The sequence below is a fragment of the Tamandua tetradactyla genome, chromosome 16, assembly GCF_023851605.1.
Source record: "Tamandua tetradactyla isolate mTamTet1 chromosome 16, mTamTet1.pri, whole genome shotgun sequence".
Lineage (NCBI taxonomy): Eukaryota > Metazoa > Chordata > Mammalia > Pilosa > Myrmecophagidae > Tamandua > Tamandua tetradactyla.
In genome coordinates this window covers 60,932,781-60,952,829 of record NC_135342.1, presented here as the reverse complement: position 1 = coordinate 60,952,829, position 20,049 = coordinate 60,932,781, and the positions used below count along the sequence as shown (strand labels likewise).

General features: G+C 48.8%; 1 protein-coding gene across 1 annotated transcript; it reads right to left on the bottom strand.

Annotated features, from left to right (window-relative positions):
• On the bottom strand, positions 1-19,509 carry SLC9A5 (solute carrier family 9 member A5). The gene is made up of 16 exons (XM_077132723.1): positions 19,299-19,509; positions 16,163-16,465; positions 14,617-14,780; positions 14,353-14,431; positions 13,856-14,033; positions 13,029-13,249; positions 12,607-12,809; positions 12,292-12,381; positions 12,126-12,196; positions 11,297-11,426; positions 10,749-10,837; positions 10,462-10,588; positions 5,460-5,630; positions 4,929-4,998; positions 4,139-4,273; positions 1-1,467 (listed from the first exon to the last, which is right to left on the bottom strand). Exons 1-16 carry the CDS (start codon positions 19,489-19,491, stop codon positions 995-997), a joined length of 2,697 nt encoding a protein of 898 aa, XP_076988838.1. The 5' UTR covers positions 19,492-19,509; the 3' UTR covers positions 1-994.
• Between the last annotated feature and the right edge of the window lie 540 nt (positions 19,510-20,049).

Below are 20,049 nucleotides of genomic sequence, written 5' to 3'. Positions count from 1 at the left end.
TCAGTTTCTATCACAGAAGCCCTGGGGCAGGCAGTTGAAGGCTCTACTTCCTTTACCAGATCCCCTGTTGGCCCCATCTCTAGGAACTTTAAGCACGTGGACACAGGGCACCCATCCGTCTGGGAGATATTTAATGTATCGGGTTCAAGGTACAAAAGACAGGGCAGATGCAAACCCAGGAAAGTCACTTGCTGTCTAGTTAGCCTCCTTATCATGGCAGCCAGGCATCCCAGCCCCCAAAGCAGTGGAGCAGTGGCCCTGGGACACCTGCTTCTTTTCCTGTTTAGGGAATGTGGAGGTGGTGACATGGAGGCCCGGAGATCACAGTCTGCCCTTCTCAGACAACCCAGACCCAAAGATCAGAGAGGTCCAGACCTGGACCCACAACAACAGATCCTCAGAGTGGAAGAAACCTGGTTTGAAGCCTGGCCCAGCCCCTTGGCTTTGTTCTTGACAAAGAAACTGTCACTGCATCAGTAGCAGCAAAGGGAAGGGGCTAAAACAAGAAGTGGAGGCATAGATTACCCCCACTACCTCTCACCCCAGTATCTCTGAGGACCAGCCACTCTCTGAGCCTCATTGCCAGAAAATGGTCCTTAAGCTGGCACTGGGGAGGGGGTAAAGGGCAGTAAAGACCAATGTCAGTTGGAGAATAATGCCCTTGCTTTCGGAGCAGGAACAGCTGCCTAGAATGACCCCAGGAAGACCACTAGAGAAGGGGCATCAGCTACCCATGACTTGGGCCTGGCCAGAGTAGGGGCCTCACTGAAGGAGAAGTAGGAGTAAGGAGGATGGTGAGAAGGGTGCTTCTGAGGACCAGTCCAGAGGACCCACCTCTCTGATCTGACCTGCCCCCAAGGGATTTGATGCCCAGTTGCTACCTCAGTCCAGACCCTGCTGGACCCATATCAGACTGAGTGGGCTCCTCTGTCCATTGTCCAAGGAACGCTTTCCACAGGGTCTCCTGCCTTCTACCCCCACCCTGAGTCCTGGGCTACAGCTGGCCACTTCTGTTGAACTGGATATGCCAGCGGCGATTGGCAGCACCTGGGCTAAGATGGGTGAGGTCCTTGTGGCCCATGAGGGGCTGCAGTTCCTGCTGCTGGGGAATTTCAGCACTGCTCTCACTGCGAGAGCGGCCAGCCTTGGCCAGGCTTGGAGGAAAGGTGAAGCTTGGGCGAGGATCAGAGAACTGGTGGAGAGGAGTCTGGGGCTCTTCAGCGACCAGTGGGTGGGGAGGTAGGCGGGTTATAGTTGGGGCCTGGGTACATGGTGGGGATGCCAGGCTCTCTAGGGACGAGATGCTCTGGTTCCAGCCTTTCTGCATGTCCACGGGCACAATCTTGGTGGTCTCCGACGACACATACACTGCCAGGTCCCTCTGACCACTCTTCCAGGGTAGCTCCTTCTCTGCACAGGTTGGGGAAGGGGGGATGATGCGTGGGCTCGGGCACACTTCAAGACTCCCTAGGAACAGAGTACACATGAGCTCATTAGCAACCCACAGGAATCTTTTTCAAGTATAAGCACATTTTTATGAATCGATTCATTCCACAGTTGCCGTATTACATCCATTTGTGTGATTATTTGATGAATGTCTTGCTAAAGAGAAGGACTACAGCTGTTGATGTTCTCCATTGTATCTCTAGCACCTAGCACAAGGCTGGACACAGAACATTTGCTCAACAAATACCTACTGAACAAGTGAAAATAACTGATGTAAGAGAAAGCAGGAGTCAGGCAGGAAAAAAGGCCCATGAGCAATACCCCCTCAGCCTACTAGTAGCCCCAGAGACCCCCACATCCTGCCAAGCCCCCTTCCAGCCAGCCAGGAAGGGTAAGAAAAATCTCAAGGCTCCATGCCAAAGGCTTTGGTTGCAGGGCACCCTGCCTGAGCTCCCACCACAGCCCTTTGGTGGGACAGAGCCCAGGAGTGTGAGCTCATGCAATCCTAATAGCAGGCTAAAGCTGAGCCACAAAGTGGATGACAGAACAGAGGGGATGTGAGCCGAGAATCCCAGAAGTGCCAGCAGCCAAGATTAGAAACTCCTCAGTGAGTGAAATCTGTGGTTCTGATAGAGGAAGCCTGGGAAAGTGAAGCCCTCAGGCAACTGCCACCCCCAGCTCTTCAAAGCCAAGCACAAAGCCTTGCATGTAACAGGTGCTCAGTAGGTATCTGTTCATTAAGCCTGAGCCATCCAGTAAACTTCTTGACCGATAACATTATTAAACGTATTGATGTCTGAATAAAAGTAAAACTAAATCCCTTAAAAGGCCCAGGATGTCAAAATTTTAAAAAAACAAAAAATAAAGCAAACAAAATTAAAAACTTCGCTGGGGAGCAGCACTGACATTCCCCAGCAGCAGGAGCCACAGCTCCTTATGGGCCACAAGGATACTAAAGAACTCATTGGTCTGAAAACTGATAAATAAAACGAAAGAATCAAGCATTTATCCATTCTTTCCAGTATGAATTGTACCTCAAAGTAACAAAATAATTGATGGGAGGGCAGGAGGGGTTCTTTACAGGAGAATTCCAACAAATAAATGCAGATGAAAAGATAAATATCACCACTATACAATCCCGAATGAAATACTGGGTCTGGCAAAAGCTAATGGAAAACTTGATATTAGATGGATCAGGCTAGCAATATCAAAACCCACTGATCAATGTTAGCCTCTCAGAGAGACAACCAGATGGTATGTTTCCTGATAGGATGAACTACTTCACTACCTATGAGGTATTCATACCAAAAAAATTAAATTTAAATCTGATCTAGGGTTAACTACCATTTTAAAGAAAATATAAGGAACAGAGAAATATATTAAATAGCACTTTGGGGTACAATCAATCAGCAAAATCCAGACAGGGAAAGACCATGGGACACATGACCTAGTTTCTTCAATACATATATTACAAGAGGGAAAAAAAGTAGGAGGGAGGAACCTGTATGTAGATCAGGGTTTATTCAACCTCAACACTCTTGACATTGGGCCAGATAATTCTGTGTTGTAGGGGGCTGTCCTGTGCATTATAGGATATTTAGCAGCATTCTTGGCTTCTACCTACTAGATGCAAGTAGCATCCTCCTTTCTGAAATCTGTAACAAGCAAAAATGTCTCCCAATACTGTCAAATGTCCCCTGGGAAGCAAAATCACCACCCCTAGAACCACTGCTAAATGTTAAAAGAGATTTATCAACTAAATGCCACATATGGGCCTTATCTGTATCTTTATTTGAACAAATCTGTAAAAATATATAGAGAGGAACAATCAGGGAAATTTGAACACTAGCTAGAAGTTTTAGATATGATAATGGTATTGTGGTTATATTTTTTTAAAAGAATGCTTATCTTTTAGAGGTACTTCTTTTTAGATGAGTATTTATTAATAAAATTAAATGATATCTAAGATTTACTTCAAAAGAATCCAGTGGGGAAAGGGGCATGGGCAGAGGTACAGATGAAATAAGATTGGCTATGAATAGATGGGGGGTTATTCTACTATTCTGTCTACCATGTATATTTTGAAATTTTCTAGAATAAAATATTGTTAAAAGGTATTTAAGGGTACTTCAACCAACCAACGGTGAATATTTAGCATCATAAGTGAATTAGGTCTCCACATGTGGAAACACATATATGATGTTTTTTTATCCACAATCAGCCCATATTGCTGAATTCAAGCTCCTTTCCCAGGTCAGGCTTTCATCCTCACCAGAAGCTCTACCTGAGGGCAGTTGTGCTGAGCTTGGGTCACAACAGAACCTCTGCTAGGTTTGCTTACCACTTCATGTTCTTCATCAGGCTGCAGGGAGGCATTGTGGCAGTGGGCTTTGCAGTCAGATGGGTCAGGTTCAAGTTCTGGTTCTGCTGTCTGCTGCTGGATAACTTACAAGTACCTCACAAGCTCTATAAGCTCAGTCTCCTCATCTTGGTTGTTGTGAGGGTTGAATCAGAACATGTATGTCAAGTGTCTGACATACAGGAAATGTTTAGAAAATGCTGGTTGGTAAATAAATTAGTGAATGGGAAAAGGGAGTTGTCTGAAGTAGAGATCATGAGGGATAAGGGAAGAAGCCAACTGCACAGCTCCAGATTGCTCCAGAGGGGAGGGAGGCAGGGAGGAAGCTATTACCTGAGACTTTGCCCTCCTGGAGAACCTCATTGGTGGCCCGAGCCACAAAGATGATCCCCTCATCGTCCTCCTTCTCTGTCTCTGAACTGTCACTCTCCTCCTCCTCCTCAGACTCCATGGTTAGTACCACAGCAGCTGGACAGGGACAAGAGCTGAGTCGGGATGGCCAGCCCAGCAGTTACCTCTTAGTATTTCACAACCCAGGCTGACTCTCCGTCCATCCAAGCAGAGCCTACGGTTGGCTTTCTCCCCTGGCTGTTTCTGCTGCTAAGTAGACCCAGGAGCTCTGGGATGGGGGTGGGAGCTTTGAGAGAAAGGAAAGTGGGACTTGTAGAACCCAAGGAGACAACCAGAGAAAGCAAGGCCTTCAGAGGAAACCATGAAGGAAGTCACACTTTTCAGTTCCCCTCCCCTACATTGTCTCCTCTCAGCCCCAGATCCCATCAACTGAAAACTTGAGCATTTAGACGATTGGAAGGCGCATCAAAATTCAGCTCGTCCAAACTCTTTCTTTTGTGGAGTAGGACACTGGGCCCCATGTCCACCTGTCCTTCAAGGCCCAGACCATACTCCTTTTTCAAGGCCTGTAATCCATTTTTAGCAATTAGTCACCTCCTGTCATACATATCCAACTCTGAAATTAAGTTTGCCTATCTACTCCCTGAGGGGAAGAGCCACAAGTCATGGTGCTGAAGGTACCTCGGAGGAGGTCCTCCAGGATTCTGGCTGATGGGCCCTTGCCCTTCCCTCCTTCCTCCCATCCTTAACCCCACCCCCACTTCCTGCTTGCCTGCATCCTGAAAGCCCAGGTCTCGAGGAGGTTTCCCATATGTAGTCTCAGTGTTAGCCACACCATCCTTCTGAGGACCAAGAAAGAAAACCTGAGCCTCTGGCCCTGTATCTCCAAACCCAACCCTGTCCTCTGATGGGGTCAACAAAGGAGCAAGTTTTCCTGACCTAGCTGGGGAGGGAATTTGTGTTTGAACTGATCAACACCAATGGTTCTACCATCCCGCAGGTCAGAACTCTGGATCTATCAGCCTAGGCTAAATTAGAGGCTTATGGAGTTCCTGCCCATTTCATCTCCAGCAGAAGGTCCTGCTGCCTCCCAGAAGCAGCATTGCCTAGAGGCTAATCTCCCTCTGAAGGCCTCGCCTTACCCTTCTGGGGTTCCAGGAAGATCTAAGAGGATACCCAATCTGCTACAGCCAGTGAGTCCCTGAAGAAGGAGTCTCCCTAGGCTAGATTTCAATACTTGGGAGCTCGAAACTGTTGCTGTCAACCTCCAGCCCCAAACACAGTTCCCAGAGAAAGGACGTGCCTTCCTGTGGCCAGCCTTGCGGGGTCGCAGCTTGCTCTTGGTGAAGCAGATGTTATGCTTGGTGGATTTAAAGGACTCCAGCCGCCGCTTCATGTTCTGCTGGAACACCTCCTTGTCCTGCCGCTCCCGAGCATCCTCCGAGATGAAGTGGCGGCTGCAGCTGGCTTTATACTGGCAATGACAGCCCGGCCCTGCCATGAGGCTGTGTGCCTTGGCCTCCCATAGTGGCTCAGCCCACGGGCCCAACATATTCACCACAGACCTTGCTGGGTGGGCTTTTCCATTACTGGCCAGGGATTTTAAAAACAGCATAGCAATAAAGACCCAACCAGGGACTCTGCATTCTCAGTCCACTGAGGAAAAACTTTCTCTTATCCAAGAACTTGTTCCCCCAAATCTGGCTTTTCCTAGCCCCTGCTGCCCTTTCCCATTCTCTGATTTCAAGTGCCAGGAGGTTAGGGGAGACCATGGATCTATTTCCTTCTTGGTACCTCCATTTATTTGGGCCTGGTCCATATACTCACACTATCTCCCCCTTCTAGCTTTGCAGGGTTTTCTTTCTATCTGAAACTCCACAGCTAGCCATTTCTGCATCTACCACCATGATACTTCAGGCTGCACTTTGGGCTCTCAGAACTCTTTCCTGAGCCCCTAGGCCATCTCAGTCCCAATTCAGGACTACCCCATCATCTCCTTTTTGAACTCTTGCTCATAAAGATGGAGCCCCTACATACTCACCTAAATTGCCTTCACCTCTGCCCTATGCCAGTTAGCAACCCTGTCATTATTTAATGGTAATTCCCCAAAGGTCTGCCCGGTGTCTGTTCCAAACCATTTTGTCTTGCCTTACATCCCCTGGCTAGTCACTTTCCCATACCTCTTATTTCCTACTTTCCTGAACCAGTTCTAATAGCTCCATCAAATCTCCTATCTACCTTCCCCTACATATGCTACATACTTCCCCTTCACCCAGCAGTACACCTCTCTCCTAGGGATAAAGGGGTCCAGCCTTCCTTCATAGGCTCAACACTCCCCAACCCAACCTCTTCATTTTCACAGCTCACTCCCCTTCCTGCCTCTTTTACTTCCTTACTTCCACTTCTTCCTGTCAATCCTTACCTCACCACTGTCCCTGTTTTCAAACACACTTCTGCCCTTTCCTCTTTGAAGAAAGCCTTTTTTTTGACCCCATAGCCTCACCTTTGCTGCCAAACTTTTATAATTTGATTCCAATACTTTTCCTCATACCCATTACTTCCCTTAATACCAGAAATGCGACATCAGGGTCTGTGCTGCCTACACTGTGGTCACCAGTCCCATGGCCTAGGCTTAGATCTCAGCCTGACCACTGTGTAGCATCCAGCCTTCCTTTCGCCCCAGGCCTCAGAGAAACCACCTGCTACTGCTCTCCCATAGATTCCTTCTCTTTCCTCCCTCACTGGCTCCCCTTTCTTTTCTTCCATGTGCATTCCTCACAGTGTTATGGTTGGCCCTTCCCTTCCCCCTCTAAAAGGTCTCTCCAGAGCATTTATCCATTCTCTTGGCTTCAGATATCCCATTGATAGAAATCTGTGGTTCCCTTAACCATTAGACCAGCTGCAATTGAATCACCTACAATTGAATCAGCTGCAATTGAATCAGCTGCAATTGAATACTCCTTGGAAGCCATGAGTATATGTTCTAGCAAGTTCTCAATAGGATACTGAAATAGGCAAGCAAGGAAACCTCTGATATAGATAGCTTCTAAATCTTTACCTGCAGCCCTTATTTTATCTATACTCATATTTCTAACAGCATACCAGTCACTTCTGTCTCTCTTTGATGACATTTCTGTGAAGAACACGAAGAATTATGGATTGTGTTATGGTACAAGTAAGTAGAACTGGTTGAGTATCCATATCCCAAAAATACTTGATTCATGTCAATCTGGAGGAAGGTCTTTAGCAGCATGCCCAAAGGCTCTGTCTTCATTTCTATCCTGTCCAACATATTGATTTGGATGGATACAAAGGTAACAAGCTTAGCAGATTTTCAGATGACATGAATCTGAGGAGACATTTGATAGCAGAAATGGGATCCAAACTTTGGAATGATGGGCTAAATCATATAAGATGACATTTGACAGGGATAAACAAAATCTAACTCCTTTTTTTCTTAATTGACTACATAAGAACTAGTTGGACTGAACCCATTGACCAATTTAAACACACACACATGCATACAGACAACCAATCATTATGTACTTCCTGATTGTGTGAAATGATAAGAAATACATAGCATAGCTATTGAGCATTCGTGAATCTGATCGGGCTTCTGGATTTAACTACCAGGAGGAACATGGCAAATACCATCACTGGAATAAAATCAGAAAACTCTAGAAAATGGGAAATTCTCCAAGACAAAGTATCCAGTTTCGTCAATAAATAAATAGCAAGGGGAGGGGAAGGGGGAGAAGAAACTATTATGGTTTTTTTTTTTAATGAAGAGATATTTACCAAATGCAAATTGTGGACTTTATTTGGATGCTGATTTGAACAAACCAGTTGTAAAAATATGTTAATTGAACACTGCATATTTGATAATAAGAATGTTATTGTTATTTTTTGTAACTGATAATGGAACTATGATTATACTTTTTAAAAAGAGTTCTTACCACTCAGATATATACACTGAAATATTTAGAGATGATATGATACGGTGTCTGGGACTTGCCTTCAAGTAATAAAGTTTAAGTGAGGTGTGGTGGAAGCATAGAATTGATAAGATTAGTTATACCTTGATAATTATTGGAGCTGGATAATGGATAAATAAGAGTTCATTATTTTATTCTCTCTAGTTTTGTGCATGATTGAAATTTTCATTAAGAAAAAAGTTTTTTAAAAATCCACAGGTTGTAATCAATAGGTCGAGCCCTCAATCTTGGGGTTTGTTCATATGAAACTTATCCCCACAAAGGACAGACTAAGCCTACTTAAAATTAGGCCTAACAGTCACCCCTAGAGAACCTCTTTTGTTGCTCTTATGTGGCCTATCTCTCTCTCAGACAACACAGCAAGGAAACTCACTGCCCTCCCCCTCTCTACGTGGGACATGACTCCCAGGGGTGTAAACCTCCCTGGCAAAGTGGGACAGAAATCCTAGAATGAACTGGGACTCAGCATCAAGGGATTGAGAAAACCTTCTCGACCAAAAGGGGGAAGAGAGAAATGAGACAAAATAAAGTGTCAGTGGCTGAGAGATTTCAGAGTCAAGAGGTTATCCTGGAGGTTATTCTTACACATTTTATAGATATCCCCTTTTTAGTTTAAGGTGTTTTAAATTAAATTATATGAATGATATAAGGATTAGAGAGGTTAGAGGGAAGTGCCTGAAACTGTAGAGCTGTGTTCCAGTAGCCATGTTTCTTGAAGATGAATATATAATGATACAGCTTTTGCAGTGTGACTATGTGATTGTGAAAACCTTGTGTCTGATGCTCCTTTTATCTACAATATTGACAGATGAATAAAAAATTTGGATTAAAAATAAATAAATAATAGGGGGAACAAATGTGAAAATCAGTTGAGTAGATTGGAATACTAGTGAACAATGAAAGGGAGTGGTAAGGGGCATAGAAAAAAAATAGGAGGAATAAAGGTTAAAATCTATTGAGTAGATAGCAATACTAGTGATCAATGAGAGGGAGGAGTAAGGTGTATGGTATGTGTGAGTTTTTCTTCATTCTTTTTGTTTCTTTTTCTGGAGTGATGCAAATGTTCTAAAAAATGATCATGGTGATGAATATACTACTATGTGATGATATTGTGAGCCATTGATTGTACACCATACACGGTGTTTGGGATTTGCTTTAAAATAATAAAGTTTGAGTGAGGTGTGGTGATGGAATGTTTATATGTTAAGAATGTTCATATTTGTATGTTATTTTGGTTTGATAATACTAAATAAATTAAATTGAAAAAAAAATCCACAGGTTGGAGAAGACAGGGTTTGACAGCCATGGGAGTTTGCCTGACTGTAAGAACAATAAAGGACCCCAGTGCAGTGAGCCAAAGCTGGAGGGATCCTGTGCTATGGAAAGAGAATGGTAAGTTCCAGAACTAGAAAAGTAAAGGAGCCCCTATGTCCTGCCCTGGTCAACCACAGCTAGAGCACTTTCCATTCTGGGCCCCAATATTTATGGGCAAACAAAACATGCTGGGATGGTGCAGAGGACAGGGGATTTTAGCCTGAGGGCAAGAAGGCCAGGAGTGGGAGGGAGCTCTTTTCAAACCTTTGAGGACTTCTCTGCAGAGCTGCAGAAAGTCAAATCAGGGCTAGTGGGTTTAAGTTAATGGAAGACAATTCTGTTTCAACTGTCAAAAGAGCCTTGGCTGTTAATGGCTAGCTACCTGTTAGAAAGGTTCCAGGTAATGGCTTGCTGCCCTTGTGTGGACTGTAAGAGTCCCTCCTGGATAGGCTGGTCCCTTCCAGCCCCAAAGCTTTATGATCTGCTTTGGATTATCTCATATTACCTAAAACAGACCAGCTAAGCTGGTCCTACAGGTTTCCTCAGCACCCCTGCTTCTGCTTGTGACCCATCATTCTCCAAAGGCCCTTTATACTCTATCTACTTCTTTCCTCCTGAGGATCAATCACTTAGTCCTATGTGCTTCCTCCCTTTTCAGCACCCACTACCTAGCTCTAATCCTCACTGTTTTACCCCAGTTTCCCAAGTGGTTCTCTCAGCCTCTCAGCTCACTCCCTCCAATCTGATCTACACTCTGCTACCAGAGAAGGTATCCTTTAACAGTGCTTGCATGAAGTCAGACCCTTTCTCAAAAACAAACAAAAAAACAAGCTAAAGGTTTTTTCTCATTACCCACAATATGAAGCCCACACATTTCAAGAGGATATCTACAGATCTCCACAAGCTGGCCCTTATCACCTCTTAAGCCTCTGATCACAGCCTCCCTAGACCACATTGCACTTGCCCTTGCAACTCTTATGCCCAGCCTGCTCTCACCCTGCGGCGCGGCTTGTAGAGGCCTCCACAGAGCAGATGATGCATCACAGCATCTTCCCGATCCCGGCCACTGCGCACGGTGTCAATCACCTGCAGATCCAGACATGCTCCGCTGCCACTCTCCCTCCTGCAAGTGGTGGGAACACATGTCCTGGGGAGGAGGCAAGAGGCACAGGCCAGGGAAAGGGCAGAAGCAAAGATACTGTTGAATCTTCGCCAGAAGTTATCCTAAGAGAGGACCCAATAGAGGGGAGCTTGAGGGAGAGGAAGGGGGCTCAAGGACTCACAGCAGGTTGGTGACAGAGGTCTCTGCCACAGAATTGCGGCTGGGCATAGAGGGCAGAGTGAGCCCTGTGGAGGACAAGACGTGGCCTCCCTGCAGGGAACAAGGTCGGATGGCAATCAGATGGAGAAGGGCCCAAAAAACAGAAGGGTAATAAAAATAATAACAATAATGAACACTTTTTTTGCACTTTTGACGTGCCAGGAACTGTTCTAGGCATTTTATATATTGAATCCATAACACTCTTTGGCATAGGTACTCTTATTCCTGCTTTGTTGTTATAGTTGAGGAAAATGAGGCTCAGAGAGGATAAGTGACTTACCCAAGGTCAAAACCCTATAAATGATAAGAATTGAACCAGATCTGCTGACTCCAAAGTCCAGCTGTTTCCCACCTTTCTGTAATGCTGCCAGACCCTGAATGTTAGGAGCAGAGCAGGCTGGTTCCTGTAGCTGCCACTTCCAAAACCCTACTCTGGGCCTGCCTGCTTGTGGCCCCATCCGGCCCTGCTCTGCAGGCCATCTACCCGCCCACCACCGACTGCTGGCCCACCTGATCCACGAAGCTGATGGCATCCCGGATGTTGAGTCTGTAGTACACATCCCAGATCTGGTCCCGGATGCGGTAGGCTGACCGCCGCATCAGCAGCTGACTCAGGTACTTCTTGTCAAACTGCTCCCACCTACAGATGATGCCAGGCCTGGCCCTGAGTACCATCCCCAAACCTGGCCGCCTGGCCTTTCTTCAGATGGGGCAGGGGTACCACCAGCGCTGGCAGGCTTTCCTAGTATAGGCTTCAGCCAGGGGGAGCCTCCAGGCTAGTTCCTTCCCTTGTAGGATTTACAGTATAATGGAGAAGCCCAACATTAACTGAAGTTATTATGAATAACTTTAAAATTGCAACCATGACAAGAACTACAAATAAGAGTTATAGAGTGTGGTGGGGATTTTTCCTAGTCAGAGAGGCTTGGGAAGGCCTTCCTAAGGAATCTATGCCTTGGTGAGATCTGAAGGTGAGTAAACATTAAGGCTAAGTAGGTAAAGAGAGGCAGGGAGTGTTCTACTGGAGAGAAAAATATGTACAAAGGCCCAATGGCAGCGGAGATGGGGTATGGTAAGTCCTCAAGTTCTAAAACAAGGTCCACGTGATTAGCAGGGGATAGCAGAGCACAATGAAGCTGGAGAGTGGCAGAGCCAGACCCCACAGGGCAGACCACAATGAGGAGCCTTATCTTATCCTGAGAGCTATGGGGTATTGGATGACAAAAGGCCACCCAGCCTGAGCTTGGCTGTGTCCCTTCTCAAAGTGAGCACATGCCCCATGCTACCCTAGCTGGTGGGGCTGCTGCTGCTGAAGGAGCCTCGGGGACAGCTCCCTCACCTGTCCCTCCAGTAGTGATAGCCATGGTGCCCCACAACGTCCTCCACTGCAGCCAGAATGTGGTCAAAAGTCTAGAAGGGGGGCAGGTAGGGGGAGTGGATCAGGACTCTTGCCAGAATAGGAGACGGGAGGAGGGACAGGCAAAGGGATGGGTTCTGGTACCCACGTGCTCATGCAGCTCCTGGTTCAGGGTGGGTTTGTGATGCTCACTCCTCTTCACCTTCAGCCACTTGACCAGGGGCTTGATGGTCAAGCCCTAAGGATAGGCAGTTGGTAAACTCTGCCTTACTCAGTTCTCTGCTGCCTTTCTCTTCCCATAGTTAGATCTTAGCTTCTGCACCAGCACCCCACTACACTCAAGGTCAGGGAAGGCAGGCCCATGCATTCCCCAATGGGATGAAGAGCCCCAGTCCCTGCATTTCCAAGATACCCCTAGGGCCTGCCAGACCCTCTGCCCACCCAGCCTCATGGGCACTCACACCTGCACAATAACCGTGAAGAAGACTACCACAATAGTAGTGGCCACAAAGTAGTCCTTGGCAGGGACCTTGGTCCTGTCCAGTAGGATGACGAGAGCAAAGGCCACAGCCCCCCGCAGGCCCCCATAGGACATCACCACCTGGTCAATCTTGTCCAGAGGGACCAACCGGAACTGATTCAGCACCCACGTCTGCAGGACTACGCCTACAGCAGGAGGGAGGCCAGTGGGAGCAGGGCTTTGGGAGTGGAGGGCACTGGGAATGAAGGGCACCAAGTGTGTGGGCTAAGGTCTGACAGGAGTTGGGAGAGGTGAACAAGACAGGGCTCAGGAGTTGACAGGGTTGGGGACTCAGAGCGGGAGATGAGTAGAAGGGCAAGGGGTATGCAGGAAGGAGAGTGGAAAGCAAAGGGAGTCAGCAATACCGAGGGCTCGGAAGAATAGGATGTAGAAGAGGGTGCCCAGCACCAGCCCAGAGTCCCAGGCCCACTTAGAAGAGTCTACGGCCGAGATGCCAAGCAGCATGAAGATGACAGTCTCAGCACAGCTGGCCAGAGTCTTCATTGTATATTTGACAGCTGTGCGTGACTTATGGGAGATGTTGGCCTCCACATACTTCTTGCAGCCCAGGCCACACATGGTCACCCTAGGAGAGGAATGGAGACAGGATAAATGGGGAGGGGTGGCAGGGGGGATGGCCTATGGCCTATGGCAAGGGGCACGGCCTATTGAGCATGCTGTGGGGAGTGAAGGGAGGCAATGTCCATCATAGGATATCGACTTTCAGTCCTAAAGCCCAGAGAGGCATGGAAGCTATCCCAGGATACATAGCTAGTTAGTGGTTACCCTGGGACAAGAGCCCAAATCTCCAGGCTCTCCACTCAGTGCCTCCTGGAGGGGAAGTAAGGAGAAGCATGCTTTGACTAGCGTACCCTCTGAGGCTCCTTTTGGAGTACCCCAGCCACTACGACCAAGCACCAGACCTTGATTCTATTTCTAGCTTGGCCCATACCCCAGAGTGCATTCCAGGCAGAGGAAGATTGGGTTCTGGGATGCCCAGGACAGTTGTGGAGGCAGATCCTGGGACATTACCTGAGATATACTGTCTGTCCAAGGGAGTCTGAGGCTCCTGCTACCACAAGGGCTCAGGAAAACCTAAGGACTCCTCAAGGTCCTGCTTCTGTCCATCTTAGGGGCAACCATCTCCAGTGCCCCCTCCCAGCTGTCTGCCTGCAAGGCCCCCAGGACTCACGCAAGAATGGCGGAGAGCGAGGCCATTTCAGCAGTGAGGTAGGCTGCATAGGCGAGGAGGAAGACCAGCAACGGCTCGATGATGCGGACCCGCTTGGTGAAGCGTGTGGTCAGGGCCAGGAGGAAGGCAAAGACTAAGCCCACGGCTGCCCCGCCCAGACTGACCACAAACAGAGAGGCTGGGGGAGGAGTGGGGTTGTCAGCCTGACCCCCGGCCCAGACCCTACCCATGCTGACAAGACTGCTGTTTGGCAGGGAGTGGAGGATGATGCCCACCATATCTCCCAGGAGTCAGAATCCCAAAGCCAGGATCCCAGGGAAAGACCCTCTTTCTCTGGTTCTCAGGCCCCCAGTTCTTCATAGAGGAAGGAAGGGAACGAGGCAGAACCTAAACAGTTTCTGACCTGATGTGGGGCTGGGGGGCAGATAGGGTGGGGAGATACAGCCACCCAGGGAAGGTAGACCTTCAAAGGCAGCTTGGAGGGGGGAAATACTGACCGATTCCCTTCAGGTAGTCAGAGGCCTGTACATTGGCAGAGCCCATCTCCACAAAGGAGTTGCAGACCTTGTACAGCACCTGAGTGAAAAGAGTAGAGTCAGGTGGGAGAGGAGAAGGCAGCAATAGGGACTTCTGGGGAAGGGTGAAAGCTGAGACTGTTCCTCCTCCTGAGGGGACCTAGGGGAAAGGTCTGACCTAAGGAAAGGTCTGAACCCCACTGGCAGTCTAGGATCAAGGAATAGCAGGCAGCCCAGCACTCTCACCACGGTGACTGCATCATTGAGCAGGGACTCGCCAAAGACGATGATAAAGAGGGTCTCGTTGACATGCACCTCTTCAAAGACAGCCAGCACAGCCACGGGGTCCACCGCTGAGATGAGACTCCCAAACAGCAGGAAATCCAGCAAGCCAGCCTGCACTCTAGGGGCTTCAGAGGGAGAGATGAGGGACAAGCCAGTAATGGGTGGCCTGTCTCCTCCAGCATTCCCTGGGGCAATCCCAGTCTCACTTTAAAATGAGGAAGCCCAGAGAGGACTTCTGGGATGGTGAACAGAGCATTGGTCTATAGGTCAGGAACTTGCACCAGGCTGTATGATATTGGCTTAGCGAATGGCTTCTCTGAGCCGTGCATCCTCCTCTGCTACCAGGAGACGACTAAGAGAGCTCCATGTCCCTGGAAAGGTAAGGTGGCTCTGGTAATAAAAATTGCAACCATAGTAATAATAACCATCAGAAGGTGGAAACAGGCTGCTGAGAGTGCTTTCTTCTACATCTTGGTCCTAAGAGATGGGTCACACACACTTCTCAGCAGGAAAAGAAGGCACATCAATCTATGAGGCCTAAATGTAGGATGAAAAGCACAAGTGGGACCTGAATATGTCAATATAAACTCTGAGAGCCTCAGTTTCTTCATCTGTAAATTGGGAATAATAGATGTCTGCATCAAAAAGGTCTTTATTTAGCCAGTGCCTAATACATAGTAAGCATCCAATAAATATTACCCATTACTATTATTACCATTATTATTATGGTCTGATAGGCTCCCTTGTCTTTCTGCCCCAAGTACTTCATTCACTCTCTAGGGAAACCAGGTTGGGGTCTCCAGGTAGAAGAAAGCTGAAATATCAACATCTTGGGTTGAATAGATTTCTTGGGAAAGGAAATGAGGAAGAAGGGAACAGGAGAGAGCAGTCTGAAGGCAAGAAGCCTCAGTCAAATGCACCTCTCGCTAAATTTGGGCCTGATCTCAAATAAATTTAAGGACCTCTATTTCCTCATCCATTAAATGGGACAAATTGTACCCCAACAAGGTTGCTATGATGAGTCAATGGGATAAGGAAGGAGAGAATACCCAGGGTAATGACTTGTATTTTGTGGATGTATAATATGTATTTATTAAAAATAATAAATGCAGAAAACCACCCTGATGTGGCCAAGACAGTAATCCTCACATGAGTGTTGAGCTGTTCTTAGGGGAGCAGGGCTGGCAAATGCAGTGTGGTAACAGGACAGGAGGCAGTAGAGTGGTGATGCAGGCTCCCCAGCCTGGCAGCCCACACACAGCTGGGAGGCAGGTCGCTGCTCAGCTTTCATGAAGGAGAAACCCAGACTTGAATGCAGAGACCTAAATGAGGGTGAAGGCCCATCTGGAGCATTGCCTTGCACTCCAGGTGGGAGGGACCTAAGACCAAGCTCCTAAAGAGGGCACTGCTCTCACCAACATGGGACTTCCAGAGCTGGAGAAGCGGGGAGCAGGGTGATGGGTATGCCAAATCCTCCCTCTGCCATTCCAGGTCTTAGGTCACTCACCCACAAGTCCAGCCTGCTGCAGGCCCCAGAGAGCAATGCCTGTTGTGAAGGCATTCCAGAGTGTGCCCACCACAGCGTAGGTGAGGATGGCACCCAAATTGTCAAAGAACAGCCGGCTGGGCATGAAATAGCCTGAGTCCAGCACGATAGGAGGCAGTAGGAAAAGGAAGAAGGTGCCTGGCTCCAGCTGGTACTCAGCTTTCTTGGCCACAGCCAAGACAATGCCTCCTAGCACCAGGCCCAGCAAAATCAGCAGGCAGCTCTCAGGAACCAGAGACGTCACCTTCCGAGACAGGTGAAACACTATAAGGCAAGAAGAGGCCAAAAGGTGTCAGATTATGGGACACACACACACACTGTTCTATGACCTCCCAAACTTAAAGGGTTACCCAAGGTCAGAACCCCTGACTGTGGAACTAAGGAAGGAGAAAAGATATGCAGTACTCCAGAATTGCCGCCTTCCAGGGCTACAAACCCTCTGCTGTGGCCACATTGGTCTGCTGCTTGTGGTGTTTCTGTCACGCCATGGTAACCTAGGCCTTTGCTTGCCTTTTCCCTTTCTGGAACTGTCCCCTTCCTTTCTACTCTCACCCTCTGGGGACCTCATTTTTTTTCTGACACCCCCCCTTCCCCTTTTCCACAGGCATTATTTGGACCTCAGCAAATTCTACCTGGTATATATTTATGCATAACATAGCTATAAAAATCAGGGGCTCTGGAGTCAGGCTGCCTGGGTTCATATCCTAACTCCTCCATTTACTAGTTCTGTGACCCTGGGGCAAATAATTCTACCTCTATGACCCTCAGTTTTCTCACCAGCAAAATGGAAGTAAAAGCAGTAAAGATCTCATAGAACTAAACAAAATAATCTACTTGAAAGCAGTTAACACAGTGCCTGTGGCAAGCACTCCATAACTATTTCTGCTTTTGTATCATTATGTCTTGCTGCCCTAACTAAATTATAATGCACATCATACCTCCTATGAGCATTGTATTCCTCCTAAGCCAATATGTTTTGTTTTTTTTTTTTTTTTTTTTAAAGGAAAGACAGAGAGAAGGAAGGAAGGATAGAAGGAAGGAAGAAAGGGAAACATTTTTAAACATTTTCTTGTTTTATTGTATTCTGTTTCTCCGTTTTTGTTACATGGGCTGGGGCCGGGAATCGAACCGAGGTCCTCCGGCATAGCAGGCAAGCACTTTGCCCGCTGAGCCACCGCGGCCCGCCCCTAAGCCAATATGTTTTTTATTATAGAGGCTCATGAAAGACTCAATAGTTTAAAAAGCAGTGGGTTCATTAGTCAGAAGACCTCCAGGTCTTCTCCCAGTGCCATGATTCTCTGTGTAATATCAGGCAAATTATTTGATTTACCTGAACTTCAATTTCTTCTCCTGTAATGTGGGGAAAATACCCATCACAGAGGGTGAGGATGAAATGACACGAAGTGTGTGAATGTGTCTCATGTGATGTCACACATAGTAGGTACTCAAATTTTGATGAAAGATGATTCATGTTGGTGGTAGGGGGGTAATAGATTTGTCCCTAGGAAAAGTAGAAGGAATAAGAAAAGGGTTTCTAGTACTACTGCCTATCCTGTCCCCTCAAATAAATTCTTCTGGCTCTCTTGGTTCCTGAGACCATGTGTAAACACATCACTCTCTCCCCATACAACCCCTGGGGCGGGGTGGGGGGGAGGCCTCCATGTTAGCCTGTATGAGACCCTATGCCAAGAATGCCCAAGGGAAGCTGTCCCCGTGGGACCTAGGACAGTGCCTGGCACATAGTGAGTGCTATAAAAATATTTTTTTTAAAGGGAGAAGAAAAAAAAATCCTAGTACTGAAGCTCCACCTTGCTCTCAGTGTGGCAGGGCCTCAAAGTCAGCTGTCATAGATCTCCCACACTCATCCCTGTTTGGTCCTCTGTCCTCCTTTTTATCCTCGTCTCTTGAACATATACCAACTCCCACCCGGCAATCCAAGACCCACCACAGGAGCCTGTTCTCTGGCAGAACCAGGTTCCCTGGAGGCATTTCAGGTCCCACTTTCCATTATTATTAATCTAGGGCTGTCACAGCAGAATGGACAGTTTAGACTATTCCTGCCCAGCAAGCCCCTCCCACCCCGACCCCCATCCCCCTCCCCTCCCCCCCCACCCCCCCATCCCCCTCCAGCCAGCAGTGTCCCTAGACAGGGAAAGGGTGGTAAATTCTATGTTGTGTGATTCCAACATGAAGACTGTATTGGTGAGACTGGAGTACAGGCTGTGCCAGCCTAGAGGGAGTAGCAACGCTCGGCTATAATTAGCCACCCCCACAGCAGAGCGGGCAGAACGGGGAGAGGGAGGAGGGTCTTTGATGGAAGGAGGGACTACTGGCTGCTCTGAAGAGGGAAGGAAAGGACAGAGGCAAAGAAAAGCAGCTCTAGTTCGAGAAAAAAAGAGTGAAACACAACCTTCAGTGTTGTGAGGACAGACGGAGGTGGGGGAAGGAAAGCATCTCGTGCAGGCAGCAAATAGTAAGGCCCCCCAAAATGGAAGTTTCCTATGTCTTGAAATTGACCTGAGTTGTGGATAGGGGTTCCCACAGTTAGGCGCAAGAAGGGCCCTCTTTAAATGAGGAGCAGAGGAGGTAGAGAGGGAAAGTGGCAGCTTAGTATTTCAGAAGAGACACTGAGACGTGATCTCCAGGGAAGGCTGCTTCCTTGGGATCAGAATGCCTAGGTTCGCTGGAAAATATCATCCTTTCAATGTCCCCAAACGTCCTGACCGTCCTCACCGCTGGCAGAGGTTTCTGGGAGGTTTGGGATTGGTGCGGGAGAGGCCAGACTGAGGATGGATTAGTGCACGGGGAAGAGGGGAGCAGGAAGGGAAGAGGGGTTCTTCTGGGCGAAGGAGCCAGGGATAGGGCTGGAGAAGAGAGCTCGGACAGCCCTTCGGGAAGACGACTCCTTGGGTCTCCCATGGGAGAAGAGAAGGAAGATCCAAACAGGCGGCACAGGAACTGGGTGAGAGCCCGAATTTGTGAAATGCGAACCAAAGTCTAGGCACTGTTCAAGAAGCCGGCGAGGATCTGGAGGTGTGGGGGCTTGGGGGCGGGTGCGCTCCCGATCGCAAGCCTGGCGCACGCCATACGCACTCACCGATCTTGGCCAGGCTGGCCAACAGGATCCACAGGGCCACCAGGTAGGGCGCCTCCACCTCGTGCCACTGCCAGCGGAAAAGCGCCAAACCTGGGGGAGGGTCGCCGGGTGCCCTTGGCTCCTGGGTGGGCTCTTCGGTTGCTCCCGCCCCCACCAGGGGCAGCCGGAGCAGGAGCAGCGCGACGTGCAGCATCCCGCCGCCGGACTAGCAGCTCTCGGCACAACCCGGCCGCCAGCTCCGCGTTGCCGCCGCCGCCGCCGCCTACCGGGCGCCCCCGCGTCACAGGCACGTGGGAACCGCTCCCCCCAATCCTGGTTCGGATACCCCCAAGCCAGGTCTCAGTCCGAGACCCTGCCCCTGGCATCGGTTCTCGGGACCCTCTTTCCTCCTCCCCTAAACCTGTCTCCGCTACGGAAATTGCCCAGTGCAGCCCTCTCCCTCCACGTCCCGCAGTCTACTCCTTCGAGTCCGCGCTCCTAAACCTTTCCCAAATCTCCCCCCATACAGATTCAGAGCTGTGGGCTCCCACGGCCCTCCAGGAATACCGCGGCGACCCACGCGCCGGAGGAGCCAGCCCGTCGCCTGAGTGGAGAGTTCCCCGGGGGTCGGGTGGTTCGGAGGGGCGCCGCTGCTTCTCGGCGCCGCTCCTTCCCGGCTGGTGCTGCCCCACCGCGCGCGGCCACTGGGTGCGGAAGCCACCGGCAGGGCGTTGCGCCGTGCGGACCGCAGGGGGCGGTAGGCGGCCGCTTT